This window comes from Nannobrachium achirus, assembly GCF_963921795.1.
Source record: "Nannobrachium achirus genome assembly, chromosome: 5".
NCBI classification, from domain to species: domain Eukaryota; kingdom Metazoa; phylum Chordata; class Actinopteri; order Myctophiformes; family Myctophidae; genus Nannobrachium; species Nannobrachium achirus.
The window spans coordinates 19,897,201-19,914,700 of NC_137814.1; the positions used below are offsets into that span (position 1 = coordinate 19,897,201).

Sequence of the window (17,500 nt, forward strand, 5' to 3'; positions counted from 1 at the left end):
GAGCACCCAGTTCATGAGGGTAAGACCACCCTACTGAAAAAATTAGAAGAAAAAAAAGAAAAGTATTTTTGAAATACGGTAGCAGTATAGAAAAATAGTGACTGTATCTACAATTGTCTCAATGCGCCGTGTTGTGATGAACTGATATTTAAGGGACCATTTTTGTGTTATTGAATGTGTTATTGAATGTAGCCCACTGAATACAATTTGACACAATAGTACCATACTAAAATTAATGGAGACCAATGGCTTCTTGTAATGTCAAGAAAACTGGAAATTGTAAGCAGTAATGTATAAAGTATAAAGTCTATGACTTTTAACATGAAAACATGCAATTCTTTTAGCATACATTTAAGTGAAATTAATATTGTGCTGTTTTGGATTCATAGACCAAATGTTACCTAAGACACCTAGTTGAGACTCCCCTCTCTCTTTTTTTTCTGATTCATTGGTCAGCCTTTGAGTTGAGTTGAGAGTGGACAGGGAACTGCAGAACTGTCAGCATTAGTTATGCAGCCCTGGGATGTAGCACATGACCTGCTTTCTATGTAACAAGACAGAGTTTTAATAATGGCTGTGGCTTCTCAGACGTCATGTGGCCAGTCTATGACATCAGCAGTACTAGGATGTCAGTCAGTAGTCTCTTTAATTCAGTGGTTCTCAAACCTTTTCATGTCAAGGCCCCCGAAAATGATGTACTGTATCTGGCTGCCGACCCCTACCTCAAACATATTTGGTGTCAGGGACCCTCCAGAAGGAAAGATTTGAGTAACAAATGTTCGCTTTAAAAATACAGTATATATATTCAAAGATTGCACAAAACCCCTGCTGGGGACCCCCATGGTACCCCCCAAGAACCCTTGGGGGTCCGCGGAACCAATGCTCTAATCACTTTGTTGCGAGATAACTGTGTCTGTTGACTATTTTAACTATTTCCCCATTGGCAGCAGGAGGGCAGATAAGCACAGTTTAAGGATCTGGTATAGCTATCTGCTAGTGCGAGCTAGTGGCTGTCCTAACCATAAAAAAGACTGTAAAAACAGCGCTAGGGTTGGCCAAAGGATACAGAGAATAAATGGATTCCGAGCTTAGGTTACGCTCTCTAAGTTAAACTAACATCATCAAAAACAATATATTGCCAAGTATGGGCTCCATACAAGGTGTTTGTATTGGCATTTGGCACTGAGACAACTCGGCATGAACCAATAAGAAATTAAATAAAGTGTGACTACGCAGAACGCTCTGAAGCTTAACTTTGAAATGATTTGTTTTTACACTTTGTCAATTTTTACACTCTCACTCTCTTGCACTCAAGATTCTGCAGTGTACCAACTATACTGTTCACAGACATTGTTAATGGGGCCACAAGGACCCTGCAGACCATCAAGGAATATCAGAGACATACACAGACTGTTGACACAGCTGCAATTCATGATAACATATATATATCGTCGTTGTCGGGTGGAAACCTTGTATGTCCAAAACCGTTTGTTTTAATCATTCAAAAAAAATGAACTAAACTAGTGAAAACAGCAGATCTACAAGCACCTGACTTTTGTGCGACAGCCTTGTCTGATGAAGCAGGGCTTTACTTAGCGAAAAAACATACAAATTTGAAACTTGGAGATACAAGGTTTCTGCCCGACAGTGACAATATATAACAATAAATGCACAGTAGGATGTAATTTCTCATTTGTTCGTTCACATGTGCACACATACCTACACACATACAGTTGCACCTTAGAACAACAGACTCCCTATTCTTGCTGCCGTGGTCTGAAGACTCCACCTTAGCCCATAGCACTTACCGTAGCACTTGCCTACCCTTAATGACCATACATGTAATTTAGATAGCATTTTTTATTAGTTGTGGGCTTGCCTGAAAGGCGAGAACACTATGTTATCTTCATTATTTATTTACCAAGTTCCGCCGCAGACAGTACAAAGGCAGGGCCCTTAGCCAATGAGGTGCAATTGGCGGGAAAACATCTGGGAGTGGTGTTAGCTGGAGTATTGGTTGAGCTTCACATGACAGTTAGCACGCTGCAGAAATTAATATTGTCACGTTGGCAAATATAAGAAATGAAGGAAAAACTATAATTTATTTGATTTGAGTTTTTATTTTAGTTTTTTTTTTTTATTATTATTATTTATTTACGAGCGAGCCCACACTGTTTCGTAGGAACAGTACTTATAGTTTTTATAACGTTTTTTACTGAATAGTTGCATGGTCTACATACGTTTTCTTAGATTGCAATTTCTGTGCATTTGATGTATTGATGTTGATGTATTGATGTATTACCTTGCTATAGTAAGTCGCTCTGAATTAAGAGCGTCTGCTAAATGCTTAAATTGTAAATTGTAGTGTACAGACATACAGTAAATAGACATAAACTCACGCAGTCATGCATGCATGTACTTAATGTACGTTAAATGGCTAGAACCTATAAATTGTCTATTGGATTGGAAAACTTCCCCTGAGCACTGCAGCAATGAAGATAAATCAAGCGAGTTATTACTCCCCCGACCAGCAAATATATTGCTGTCTGAGTGTTTTCAATCACCTGAGAAATAAAGCCTCACAGAGGTCTTTGGATGAAGTGAATTTGGACGTGTAATAAGAACTACCAAAGGTCTTGGAGAGGCGCCCTTGTGGTTCACTCAGATCAGAGGTGTCACACCAAATTCTGGGCCCTGGGTACAAGGATTGACTGCGGGCCCCCCTTGAATGTTCTTCATAGGGGGAGAGGGTTTAACCCATTTAGACTGGGAACGCATCATTACACATTATTTTGTGCTTTAACTATTGAAAAATAGCAGATATACAAGCTCACAGCGTGGCACCGAGTGCCGCACTGCAAGCTTGTAGATCTGCTATTTTTGAAAAACCGTGAAAAAGTCTTTGAAACCCCTATGTTTCTATGCGCAAAATGATATGTATTTGGCCACGGACCCCCATCTCAAAATATTTAGTTCCAGGGACCCCCCCAGAAGCAAAATTTGAGTTGCAGTGCATGAGTTGACGACTTTTCAAAAATAGCGGATATCTGTGAGCTTGTATATCTGCTATTTTTCAATTGCTAAAGTATAAAATAATTAAGGCCCCTCCACCTTGAGCCCTAGTAACTCAGTCCCACTCCCCCCCCCCCCCCCCCCTTGTGACGCCCCTGACTCAGATCAATGTGGGGATACACATTTTAAATACCTTTAACTATCTGTACTATAGGTATTTTACAACCGTCTTTACAGTTTGTTCTCGCAGCTCGTAAATCTGCCCAGGGTTCCGTATTACCTAAAACTTTACACAGTGCTGCTATTCTCTTATCCTACCCCTGCAGTTCTATAAGTTGGCCAAGGACTGGTGGCTGTTCAGTGTCTACTTCTGTCTGCCTCTGGCCTGCACCGCTGTCTTCTACACGCTGATGACCTGTGAGATGCTCCGGAAGAAGAATGGAGTCCAGATCGCTCTCAGCGACCACCTCAAACAGGTGGGGTTTTGTTTGTTTTTTTAAAGATTTGTTTTTTGGGCTTTTGCCTTTATTGGATAGGACAGTAGACTGACAGGAAATGGGGGAGAGACAGGGAGTGACATGCGGCAAAGGTCGCCGATCTGTAGAGGCGGTGTGGAGTAACTAAAACCTCCGGTAAAAGTTTTTTTTTCTCTGGCCAAAAAGTGTATTTTAGACGTGGGGTGGGGGGATCTGAGGATTCCCACTAAGGAAAGTAGGCTTTCAACTCCTTAAATCCGTCTTTGTTTTGGTGAGTAGCGAAACTGTATATTTTATTTTTACTACGGATGAGAGGGTGCGCAAGGGCTCATTGGTGACATAGCGTCAAGGAGAACTCATTATGGATCAGAGCTGGTTATGAATCAGCGCCCGTCGCCGTAGCGTAATAGTTTCAAAGTAGAAGGATACAAAAACAACTTTTTATGGACGACTTTGGGGTAAGTAAGTGATTTGAAGGAGGATATATATATTGAAGAAATGAATAGTTTCAAAAACGCTGTGTTATTCTCCGCATGGAAGACAGGCTCATGTTTCTCTCCTCCTGTCCTGTTCTCGCAAAAAGTACTCAATTGTTTTACTTAAGTAAAAGTATCAATACTGCAATATAGAACTACTCTGTAAATGCAGTGGAGTAAAAGTACAATATTTGGATCCGAGATGTAGTGAAGTAAAAGTATTGGAAATTGGAAACACTCAAGTAAAGTACAAATACCTCAAGTGTACTTATAAGTACAGTACTTGAGTAAATGTACGTAGTTACTTTACACACCAATGTAAAACCAGAAAGGGCTAGCGTTTTCCACGCTTTTTTCCACCACTGGAAAAATTGCAGCGTTTTCTCTTCTCTTTCTTGTTAATTCCCTCAATAGAGTTTAAAACGACCAGTTCTACCGGAGCTAGCATTAGCCATTAGCCAAACTGTGGACAGTGGAGAGAGGAGGAAGGAAGCGTGTTGCCAGACTTATGGGAGAGAAACAAGCAAAGTGGTATATAGATCATAAAAAGTGCGCTCCCCTCCTTTACTGTATGGTGAATTGACAACGTAGTGTGTTTGTGTCAGCCGAGCCCAGGGACGGATTAACCCCCGCGAGGGCCGAGCCCAGGGACGGATTAACCCCCGCGAGGGGCCCCCCTAAAAAAATATTTTTTTTCAAACTTTTTTTTTTTCAAAAAAAGTTTTTTTTTTCAACCTTTTTTTTTTTTTTTTTTTAATTATTTTTCAAACTTTTTTTTCTTTTCAAAAATTTTTTTTTTCAAACTTTTTTTACACTAACTTCAACACACCAATCCACCAGATTTTATATTGACTGTGTGTCAATTCTTGTTTTTTTTGTTTTTTTAAAGATTTGTTTTTTGGGCTTTTGCCTTTCTTGGATAGGACAGTAGACTGACAGGAAATGGGGGAGAGACAGGGAGTGACATGCGGCAAAGGTCGCCGGATCAGGAATCGAACCGGCGCCGACAGGCATTGATGCCGAAATGGCAATGCCTATATGGTATGCGCCTGGTCCACTAGGCCACCAGGCGCCCCGGGGTTTTATTTTTTAATGATTGAATGAGATGCTCCTCAATGTCAGGTGAAAAGAAGATAGTGGCATGACGGCTCAGGTATCGGAGGAGACCTGTTGTTGTCTTCACCCTCCCAATGACTACTATGGGGATTAGCAGGGATAGATCTAGCGTAGAGTAATAGGGCTTGGGGAATTGGCTTTAACACTAAATTGGGAATACGGAAGGGAGAAAATGTTTTCTTTTATTACCCTTTTTTTATGGGCTGGATTTTCTTCATTCTATACTAGAATTTTATGTTTTATGATAGCTTCAAATCTCATGCTACTTTGTGTCAATAATTATTGTGATGGGAATGGGATTTGGGGTGTCATCACTTTGTATCCCTGCCTTAACGCAGGCATTGACACTAAGGCTTGCCCACCTGCCCCCGGCAGGTAAATAAAATTGTCGGGCAGGTGAAGTTTGCTTTCAGGTTGCCCGACCGGGCAAGTGTTCATTTGAGAGGGGACGCACCCGTTCATAAACACAACACCAGATATCTGTCTAAACACCTGAACATGGCATGCGTGCTCTGTCTTCTGCTCTGTGGAATGTAAAATAAGAGCACTGTTAACCTATAATGTGCTGTTTTTACTGTTGCTATACACTTGAAAATATAGAATAACAAGTGTGAAACCATAGACATATTTAATCATAGCTATGTAGGTATTTGGATTTGGAGGTATTGAGGTACCGGTATGATTTTTTGATTTTTTAATCGCACAGCCCCATAAAGTAAATACATACGTGTTAAATTGAGCTGTATTTAAAATCTTACCTATAATTTTATAATGGACAATTAATTTTCGGGCAAGTGGGCATGACCTTTGGGCAAGTAGAACATGACTCTGAGACCTTAGTGTCAACCCCTGCTTAACGTGACACTGCAATTCAATAAAAAAGATTAAAAGGGGGAAAAAAAGAAAGATTGAATGAATACTTTATTAACAGTGTGCAAAAGAAAAGTACAGACTTAGAGTTATACAATAATGCTAAAAGGATAACACAAAAAGCCCAGAGGGCTTGTTTCCATTGTCGTCAATACATGGAGACATATAAAGAGTACACACAATACTATACAAGAAGAAAGAAATCATCAATACAGGAGCATTAAAATTATAGGTTGGGATGGGTGGGGAAAGAGTGGGATGATTGGATGCAGGCGCGGTTCTAGCCCTGAGCAGCAGGGGGTGCGCGAGCCCAGGGACGGATTAACCCCCGCGAGGGGCCCCCCTAAAAAAATATTTTTTTTCAAACTTTTTTTTTTTCAAAAAAAGTTTTTTTTTTCAACTTTTTTTTTTTTTTTTTAATTATTTTTCAAACTTTTTTTTTTTTTCAAAAAAATTTTTTTTCAAACTTTTTTTACACTAACTTCAACACACCAATCCACCAGATTTTATATTGACTGTGTGTCAATTCTTGTTTTTTTTGTTTTTTTAAAGATTTGTTTTTTGGGCTTTTGCCTTTCTTGGATAGGACAGTAGACTGACAGGAAATGGGGGAGAGACAGGGAGTGACATGCGGCAAAGGTCGCCGGATCAGGAATCGAACCGGCGCCGACAGGCATTGATGCCGAAATGGCAATGCCTATATGGTATGCGCCTGGTCCACTAGGCCACCAGGCGCCCCGGGGTTTTATTTTTTAATGATTGAATGAGATGCTCCTCAATGTCAGGTGAAAAGAAGATAGTGGCATGACGGCTCAGGTATCGGAGGAGACCTGTTGTTGTCTTCACCCTCCCAATGACTACTATGGGGATTAGCAGGGATAGATCTAGCGTAGAGTAATAGGGCTTGGGGAATTGGCTTTAACACTAAATTGGGAATACGGAAGGGAGAAAATGTTTTCTTTTATTACCCTTTTTTTATGGGCTGGATTTTCTTCATTCTATACTAGAATTTTATGTTTTATGATAGCTTCAAATCTCATGCTACTTTGTGTCAATAATTATTGTGATGGGAATGGGATTTGTGGTGTCATCACTTTGTATCCCTGCCTTAACGCAGGCATTGACACTAAGGCTTGCCCACCTGCCCCCGGCAGGTAAATAAAATTGTCGGGCAGGTGAAGTTTGCTTTCAGGTTGCCCGACCGGGCAAGTGTTCATTTGAGAGGGGACGCACCCGTTCATAAACACAACACCAGATATCTGTCTAAACACCTGAACATGGCATGTGTGCTCTGTCTTCTGCTCTGTGGAATGTAAAATAAGAGCACTGTTAACCTATAATGTGCTGTTTTTACTGTTGCTATACACTTGAAAATATAGAATAACAAGTGTGAAACCATAGACATATTTAATCATAGCTATGTAGGTATTTGGATTTGGAGGTATTGAGGTACCGGTATGATTTTTTGATTTTTTAATCGCACAGCCCCATAAAGTAAATACATACGTGTTAAATTGAGCTGTATTTAAAATCTTACCTATAATTTTATAATGGACAATTAATTTTCGGGCAAGTGGGCATGACCTTTGGGCAAGTAGAACATGACTCTGAGACCTTAGTGTCAACCCCTGCTTAACGTGACACTGCAATTCAATAAAAAAGATTAAAAGGGGGAAAAAAAGAAAGATTGAATGAATACTTTATTAACAGTGTGCAAATGAAAAGTACAGACTTAGAGTTATACAATAATGCTAAAAGGATAACACAAAAAGCCCAGAGGGCTTGTTTCCATTGTCGTCAATACATGGAGACATATAAAGAGTACACACAATACTATACAAGAAGAAAGAAATCATCAATACAGGAGCATTAAAATTATAGGTTGGGATGGGTGGGGAAAGAGTGGGATGATTGGATGCAGGCGCGGTTCTAGCCCTGAGCAGCAGGGGGTGCGCGCGAAAATTGGCGGTTTTTCGCGGATTTGATCGCGTTTTATTCGGGTTTCCGCGGTTTATTTCTTTGCTAAACAATCGGGAACGGCACACTACACTTTCCCTTTGCCTCTCTCCATATGCACCAGCCAGCAAGATAGTCTATAGTAGATGGAATTCTTGGTACCAACACTCCAACAGACAGACAACACCAGTGTCATATAATCATTCAGTTCCAAAAGCTTTTCAGTTAATCTACTTAATTTTACACCACTCTGTCTACTACAGCAAGCATGATGGTATTGCTTCCCAAACGTTTTAGCCCGTGAACCAAGAGAAACTAAAACCAAACAAGTAGTGAAAATAGCCAATCTACAAGCTCACAACGAGTCGCTTCGCGCTGCGTTGTGAACTTCTAGATCTGCTATTTTCAGGACACATACAATGTGTCTGCGACGCGACCCACGCATCGATCCCGACCAAACAGTGGTTCTGGTTCACGTAGCCACTAGCCCACACAACAGTGTACATTAGCCAGCAGGCAGCATAGCATTAGCATCCATCATCATTACTCTAACTCTAATATATAGCTCCACGACTCACCAAGTGTTGAGTTAGGATGAGAGGAGCAGAGGACGATGTTTAATGCCTTTATAGCCTACATGGTCTTGTCTTGGTGTTCTGTTTATATTCCTTTATGGGTTACATGTCTCCTCCTTTATGCCTGTGTTGTTAATTTCACCATGAGTCCATGACGCATGACGCATGACGACAGAGAGGTAAAGGTGCTTCCTATGAAAGCCATTTCCTCTCTGCACAGAAGCGCATTTCAAAACAAGAGTCTTTATTTTATTTTTTTCATATACAATCGATCATTCAACATGTTTATTTTGAAATTGTCCTGGAAATAGAAGTAGCCATAGGGTGAGAGAGAGAGAGAGAGAGAGAGAGAGAGAGAGAGAGAGAGAGAGAGACATTGAGAAGCAGAGAGAGAGAGAGAGAACTGCCGTTGTTTAGGAGTAGTACTGCACTTGGGTATTCTCCGTCTGACCGTCTCTCTCCGGATTTTGCTAGCCCCGAAAACTACTGGTGCTAGTCCAGAAAATAGTGGTGCTTAAGCACCCAAAGCCACTGCGTAAATCCGCGCCTGGATGGATGGATGGATGGATGGATGGGTGGGTGGGTGGGTGGGTGGATGGATGGATGGATTGGTAGATGGACAGATGTATCGATGGTTTTGATGAAAGGGTCATGGATGGATCAATTAATGCTGCAGCTGTTTGTGAGGGGGTCATTTAAACAGCATTGTTTTATTTTATTGTCTGATATTCAATTGTCCTTATGTTGTCATGGTGCCGTGCTTTGCCACCATAATATATAACAAAATGTTGTATGGTGTGTGTGTGTGTGTGTGTGTGTGTGTGTGTGTGTGTGTGTGTGTGTGTGTGTGTGTGTGTGTGTGTGTGCGTGCGTGTGCGCTTCCTGTAGCGGAGGGAGGTGGCTAAGGTGGTGTTCTGCCTTGTGCTGGTCTTTGCCCTCTGCTGGCTTCCCCTGCATCTCAGCCGTATCCTCAAGCTCACCCTCTATGATGAGAAAGACCCCAACCGCTGTGAACTGCTAAGGTACGGCGCCTCACGCCTCACGTTGCGAGGCATTGTGAGCATGTAGATCAGCGATTTTCACAATGGAATAGATTAAGTCAAACTAAATGTAATGCCAACTCCTACAATTCCAAGTGCTTGTGCAGGGTAGGCAGTCCCCAGTTCAAATATGATTATTTTGGGGGTCACGGCCTGAAAAGGTTGAGAACCACTGACATAAGACAATGGTTCAAATGCAGTGAGCTTCAGTCGCCCTGCAAACATGTGACAGGTCTAACGTATTATTACGTATATATGTCTGTACAATCCTCTTCCAGTTTCTTTTTGGTCCTGGATTACATTGGCATCAACATGGCCTCTATCAACTCTTGCATCAACCCCATCGCCCTGTACGTGGTCAGCAAGCGCTTCAAGAGCTGTTTCCGGGTAAGGTCACGTCTGGTCCATGAGCGCTAGTGTGGGGGCTTCCATTCTATGCTGTTTCACTAATCACTATCTACTCTACTGCATAGTACTGTGTTCTATCCGTCTGTCATTCAATGTTATATGAGATGCTTAAGTGGTTTCCTGTGTAAATAAGCCAAGTGCTTTCAAGGATCTCCTTTTAGTTGACCTTGTATCAGTGAACTGTACCGTCATGAAACTGTACCGTTTTCTATGCAAAATTATATTTAATCTGCTTTTAATCAATTAAAAGCAGATAGGGACTTGGCCTGCCAGACAATTTCAGTCGTGAAATTTTTTTGGCCAATTTTCAGCACGCAACCAAGTATAAATTATGCTTCACAAATTCTCAAGGGGGGAGTGCTGCCGAGGTTGATGAGGTTGATGCGGTTAAGAGAGTCGTTATGCACATACTGTAGTCACACTACAGTTCTCATGTTCTACACCGCAACGAAAAATGTATTCCATATGTTTATAGTTACCAAGAGAAGGAAGAAGGCTGAAATACTTCGGTTATTGGAGAAAAAAATGTTTTCGTTGAGAACAGCACCTAAAAATCCGAAGGATCCTTTTTTTTTTTTACATAATTATTGATTAAATTCTACATGTTTCACATAATACTGTATCTTTTAGATTTTCCAACGTTTCATATTTTGTAACGGACAAAATCAACGTTGTATTGTTTGCATTATGGATTCACGATTGGTCCTACTCCATGCACGTCCTTGCTCCACTTAGGGCTGTCACAATTATTACATAATCGTCTAATCGCCTACAAGCTCGTCTACAAGCTCACAACGCGTCGCATCGCGACGCGTTGTGAGCTTGTAGATCGGCTATTTCCACTATCAATGTTCTTTTTTAAGTATAAAGTTGTCAAATATGTCAGTAATTATGTGTCATATCTACCATGCGCAACTTAAAAGCAGAAATGTAATTGTCAACGACAAAAACACAATTAAATCGTTAATCGCAATTATTTGAGTGACAAATAATCGTCATGTAAAATGTCATAATCGTGATAGCCCTATAGCTCCACTTTCATTATTGCTCTCTCTTCTCTCTTCCCTGTTCTCCTTCCCCCGTCCAGTCATGTCTGTGTTGTTGGTGCCTCCCCGCTGAGATGCTGATGGAGGAGAAAGCGTCATGCATGAAGCTGAAAGTCACCGACCGAGCCACGGACCAGAGCAACTCACGCCTCACCAATAAGACCATGACGGCTTAAAGCAGCTGCATCGTAAGATAGTGTGGCTCTGCAAAAATAACCAGATTTCCTCAAGAACCCAATGCACCATGTTGTGTTCAGGGACGTGCTGGGCCCCTGATTCAGCCCGGGAAAAAGAGTTGGAGAGGCCCTAATCTTTTTTTATATATATATATTTCGTCGTTGTCGGGTGGAAACCTTATATGACCAAAACCGTTTGTTTTGTATTTATCATTTAAAAATTATTTTTAACTAGTGAAAACAGCCGATCTACAAGCAGTGCGAGGCGTTGTGTGCTTGTAGATCTGCTGTTTTCACTACTTTTGTGAAACTTGGAGATACGAGGTTTCTGCCCGACAGTGACGATTTACTTTGTTGGCTGCCCAGCCCACAAAATGGAACGAAGGCCGACATTTTATTTTTATTTTTTTCCTAATGGCCGGCCTGGACAGGCCGGGAATGAACCGGCCGTTCGGGAGTTGTCCCGCTTTTCCCAATGGCCAGCACGTCCCTGGTTGTGTTGTTCCACTTGAAAGTCTGGTGTTCTCTGCAAACAACACCGTTGTGCGACAACATATAAAATTAGGCTAAAGAAGTAAGCCTATATAGTACCTGTTTTAATGGCCCTGAAAATGACACGAAAGGACAAAAAGAGGCCAAAAAACATTTTAGAATGAATTGTGGGTGAATGAAGAGTGGCCATCATTAACCTTCTTTATCCAAACCATTAGCCTACATTAAGTGACCTTCACCTTGATAAAGTGCACTTTTGCTAAAGAATAGCCACAGAGATGCGCCACACTGAAGTGAGAGCCCTGATGAGGAGATGCCTCTCAATCAGCGAGGTAAACGTATGACTTGGCCAGTCAATCTAAGCTAAAAAAAGGGCCTGACCCAAAAGAAATTGCAATAGTAATCATTCAGGGTTTTTTATGATCCTTAGGTTCATCCAAATGACATATTAAAAGTTTTCCATTATATTCTTAGTGGATCAAAGTAAATTCAGGGGGTTCAAGTTTGGGTCCCTTCACTTACAATACAGGGGGGAAAAAAGACCCCAAAATAATCTTCTTTAAGTAGCATGTAAGGGGTCTAACTAGGGTTTTTTCATGATTCTGAATCCATTGCAAGCATTTGTTTTGCACAAAAAACATTCCTCGGGCTAAAAATGGAGCCACAAACTATGGTTTAGTGGGTAAGCTCAGTTTTTTTGGGGCCCGTTTCTTTGCCCGAGGAATGTTTTTCATGCAAAACAAATGCCTGCAATGGATTCAGAATCATGACAAACCCCTAGTTAGACCCCTCACATGCTACTTAAAGAAGGTTTTTGGGGGGGTCTTTTTTTCCCCTGTATAGTAAGTGAAGGGACCAAAACTTGAACCCCTTGAATTCACCTTGATCCACTAAGAATATAATGGAAAACTTTTAACATGTTTTTTGGATGACCCTAAGGATCATAAAAAACCTTGAACCATTACTATTGCAATTTCTTTTGGGTCAAACCTCAGATTGACTGGCCTATTAAACCACTAACCAAGTGCCCTATGGACTGCACAGATGTCCATCCACACGAGTGCCTCTGAATGCTGAAGTATTGAAAAATGAATGCTGGTTTCATTGTGGTGTGGAATGAAATGAAACATCTAAAACACAATGCAAAGTTCAATGCAAAGAAAAGGAAAGTTTATTCTTGATTAGAAATGAGGTCTTTTAGAAAATGCACAGCAGGGTTTAAGAGAGACTAACCAAAGGTTCACACTGGGGTGTCACACCAAATTCTGGGCCCCTGGGTACAAGGATTCACTGTGGGGCCCCTGTGCTTTAACTATTGAAAAATCTACAGTGCCGCGCTGTGAGCTTGTATATCTGCTATTTTTGAGAAATCATGAAAATCTTTGAATATTTCAAATCCTTCTAAGGTTTTTTAAAAAAAAATCTATGTTTTGATGGCAGTGGTTCTCAAACCTTTTCATGTGAAGGACCCCCAAAATGATATGTATTTGGCCACGGACCCCCATCTCAAAATATTTAGTTCCAGGGACCCCCCAGAAGCAAAGTTTGAGTTACAAATGTTCGCTTAAAAAATACATATATTCAAAGATTTGCACACATTTTCACGACTTTTCAAAAATAGCTAAAGTATAAAATAATTAAGGCCCCTCCACCACCTTGGGCCCTGGTAACTCAGTCCAACTTTCCTACCCCTTGTGACGCCCCTGGGTTCACAGGTTTTCCTGACTAAAGACACTGACTGAACCCTAACCCTACCTGCTCACTGCTTGAGATTCACCTCTGTTCCCACGAGCGTGTCAGCTTTAAGACCTGGAATCATTTTATACTTTAGCTATTGAAAAATAGCAGATCTACAAGCTCGCGCTGCGAACTTGTAGATCTGCTATTTTTGAAAAATCTTGAAAATGTTTGCAAATCTTTGAATATATATTTTTTTCAAAGCTAACTTTTGGAACTCAAATCTCTGCTTCTGGGGGTCCCCGGAAAACAAAATATTTTGATATGGGGGTCCGCGGCCAAATACATGTCATTTTGGGGGGCCATGACATGAAAAAGTTTGAGAACCACTGATTTAGAAGAAGGATTTACAATATAGAGACTTGCACACATTTTATAGATTTTCTTATTGTTAAAGCATACAATAATGGATATCGTCACTGTCGGGCAGAAACCTTGTATCTCCAAGTTTCAAGTTTGTACGTTTTTTCACCAAGTAAAGCCCTGCTTCATCATACAAGGCTGTCGCACAAAAGTAGTGAAAACAGCCGATCTACAAGCACACAACGCGTCGCGGTGCGAGGCGTTGTGTGCTTGTAGATCGGCTGTTTTCACTAGTTTAGTTCATTTTTAAAATGATAAATACAAAACGAACGGTCTTGGACATAGGTTTCCACCCGACAACGACGATATATTGGTTAAAATCTAAAGTGACACAGATTTGCGTTCCAGGTCTTAATGGCTAAAGGACAACCACTCCCATTTTCAACCTGTTTTCATATAATTGGTCCTCACTGATGCTCATTATATTATGGTACCATTTTTGTCTCAAGAGGAAGGCTGTGGAACGTTCATAGAGTTATAAGAAGAATAGGATTATTTTTTTACCATTTTATCATAAGCGTTGCTGAGGACCAAATTGTCAGAAGATAGTTTGAAAATGTTGAAGTCGTCCTTTAACTTCTGCAAGGCAAACAAGTGCGTTGATCAGGAATGACAGCTCGTAAAGCTCGTAGCCAAGAAGAGATGTTGTAATTGGATGCTGTGTGTCACGATGTGAATGTTGTTTGCTGCCTGAGATAGATTTGTGAGATGTGGCGCAACACGTATTAGCAAATTACAGTGCTTTTGGAAAATGTAAAAGTTGAGCTGAATTTCTTTCTATATATTTTACAATATGTTTATTTGGTGATTTCTTTTTTTTACCTTTTTCAGTTTTCAGATTATTATTATTATTTTTTTGCCTTTTAATGTTTTGTCTCAGCTCTTTCTATGATATGTACAGTATGTCCTAGTTCCTACTTGTCACTGAACTACTGATCCGTCAGCTGTATAGTCATGCAGTCATTGTACTACATTGTATTCTCCTTTTGCACAAAGTAGTGCAATGCAAGATAGAGGGCACCAGATCCCTTTTAGTCACACCCTACCACTACTTCCTGTTCATCCACAGAGCATTGATTCTAGTCATTTTCTCCATTAGATTTCTTTTCAGTTTTTTCAACTATTATTACTTGGCATGGTAAAAAGATGAGGCAGACAAATAAAATGTATTTTGACAAGTAATAAAAGTTGAAAAAAGTGAAAAGAAAGCTCTTTAATCTAATGGAGAAAACAACTGTGGGGGCAGCATAGCTCAGGTGTAGAGAAACCGTTATTAGAGCACGAAGGTAACCCTAACCCTAACCCTAATGTCGAAGGGTCCTTGGGCAAGACTCTGAACCCCACATTGCTCCCGGTGAGCAGGTTGGTGCCTTGCATGGTATCCTCCGCCACCGGTGTATGAATGTGTGCGTGAATGGGTGAATGTAATGCACAATCTCTGTAAAGCGCTTTGGATAAAAGCGCTATATAAATGCACCATTTACCATTTAACTAGAATCAATGCTCTGTGGATGAACAGGAAGTAGTGGTAGGGTGGGACTCAAAGGGATCTGGCGCCCTCTATCTTGCATTGCACTACTTTGTGCAAAAGGAGAATTGAGTAGCCCTGTGGTTCTCAAAGTGGATTCCAGGGCCTCTGTGGGTTCCTTTAGGAGGGTCTAAATTGACCCTTACAAGTATGTAACTCTGACAGTGTACTCATGGAACCAAATGGACCCGTTAGGGTCCATGTGTATACCGTCAGGTAGGGCTGTCACAATTATTACATAATCGTCTAATCGCAATTATTTTACACAAACGCAATTATTTTGTCATAATCGTCATAATCGATTAATCGTGAATGTTGAAAAATGTTCATACATTTTCAGAAATAGTGGAAATAGTTGTGAGCTTGTAGATCGTCTATTTCCACTATCAATGTTATTAGTAGTAAGTTGTCAAATATGTCAGTAATGTCTTTGTGTATTTAGGTTACTGTATCTGTCATATCTGCCATGTGCAACTTCAAAGCCTAAAAGCCAAACAGAAATGTAATTATCAACAACAAAAATACAATTAAATCGTTAATCGCAATTATTTGAGCGGCAATTAATTGTCATGTAAAATGTCATATCGTGACAGCCCTACCGTCAGAGTTAAGGGAAGACCTTGGCATTCAAAGGTTTGAGAACCACTGGAGTAGCCTGGGCCTGTTCTTGAGGCTATATTCTCGCTTGCCAGATGATTTGGAGCAGCGATTCTCAACCTGTGGGCCCCCAAATAATCTGCGAAATACTACGATTATAATGATTATATAACATTCATATTAAAAAATATATATATACATCACATTGTATTTCTTTTCTTTAAATCCTTGAATTCTGATAGTATATTTCTAAGTTTGTTTCATTGATCCAAGCCGCAACACAATGGATTGATTGATCAGTAAATGTACACATGGAGTGTTGCGCTTCCTCCGGTGCCGCCCATGGGTCAGCTGCAGGGTCATCAGCCAGTAACTGCCTTTCCCCAACGGTTCGCTCCTTTAATCTGAAACGTTGGTGTAGTGCTGTCACAATTAATACATAATCGTCTAATCGCAATTATTTGAGGTAATCGCAATTATTTTGCATAATCGTCATAATCGTTTCCATGTTGAGAAATGTTAATATAGTTACAAACACTTTCAAAAAGTAGTGGAAATAGCAGATCTACAAGCTCACAACACGTCACATCGATCGGCTATTTCCACTATCAATGTTCTTTTTCAAGTATAAAATTGTCAAATATGGCAGTAATTTCTTTGTATATTTAAGTTATGTGTCATGATTGCCATGTGCAACTTCAAAGCCTAAAAGCCAAACAGAAATGTAATTGTCAACGACAAATACACAATTATGCGAGTGACAATTAATCGTCATGTAAAATGTCATAATCGTGACAGCCCTACGTTGGTGAATGCCGAGAGGCTGCCGTGCTAAGTCTTCAGATGGGTGGCCCGTGAGCGCGAACACTTTAGAGATTTTCAAGTGGGCCTTGATCCAGAAAAGGTTGAGAACAACTTGAAGAAGCTTGGATGCCAGGTAACAATTAACGTAAAACGAAAGAGAGAGGGAGGCGCACTCATCAACGGGTTGTTCACAATAGATCCATTTAGGATTTCCTGTGAATCACGCGTGAATCATTCACACTGAGGAGGAAGGCCTGGGGGCCGAAACGTCCGCACGATCTGCTGCTGGGGGTGAACCTGCAATAAACACGAAATCCTAAATGGATCTAAGTGAGATCCTTTCTAAAAAACAATTACCGTAACCCAGCATCTGTCTAAACTACATGCTTAACATTCTTAACATTTGTGTGGAGAAAAGAAAAGGGATCAAGAAAGGATGGAAGGAGAGTGAAGTGACAAGCGGTAAGCTGGAGTCTGAAGAGAAAAATTGGGAGTGAGTCGACAGTTCTGACTGTAATGGGGAGTTCAGTTTATTCCACAGTTTGGGAGCCAAGAAGAGTCTGGGACATGTGGAGTAGGCCTATTTATTTTCCAGGGTGCTTTAAGGAAGGCTCAGACAGCATTCCTATGTTAGCTGAGAAGTGGTTCTCAACCTTTTCAGGCCGCGACCCCAAAATAATCATATTTTAACTGGGGACCCCCCACCCTGACGAGCACTAAGAGTTGAGGCATTACATTTTGTATAATACGGTTCTATTGTGAAAATAGCAGATCTACATGCTCACAACGCCTCGCGTTGCGAGGCGTTGTGATCATGTAGATCGGCTA

At 40.8% G+C, this 17,500-nt stretch overlaps 1 protein-coding gene across 1 annotated transcript in view; it reads left to right on the top strand.

Moving 5' to 3' along the window:
• The window catches only part of LOC308284879 (endothelin receptor type B-like), a gene marked incomplete at both ends in the record, with an annotated part of 16,131 nt that extends 4,980 nt beyond the window's left edge, over positions 1–11,151 (top strand). The window contains 4 exons of the mRNA XM_080725603.1: positions 3,339–3,488; positions 9,370–9,503; positions 9,800–9,908; positions 11,017–11,151. Of these exons, the coding sequence (XP_080581729.1) occupies positions 3,339–3,488; positions 9,370–9,503; positions 9,800–9,908; positions 11,017–11,151 (528 nt within the window). The remainder of the gene's footprint in view (positions 1–3,338; positions 3,489–9,369; positions 9,504–9,799; positions 9,909–11,016) is intronic.
• Between the last annotated feature and the right edge of the window lie 6,349 nt (positions 11,152–17,500).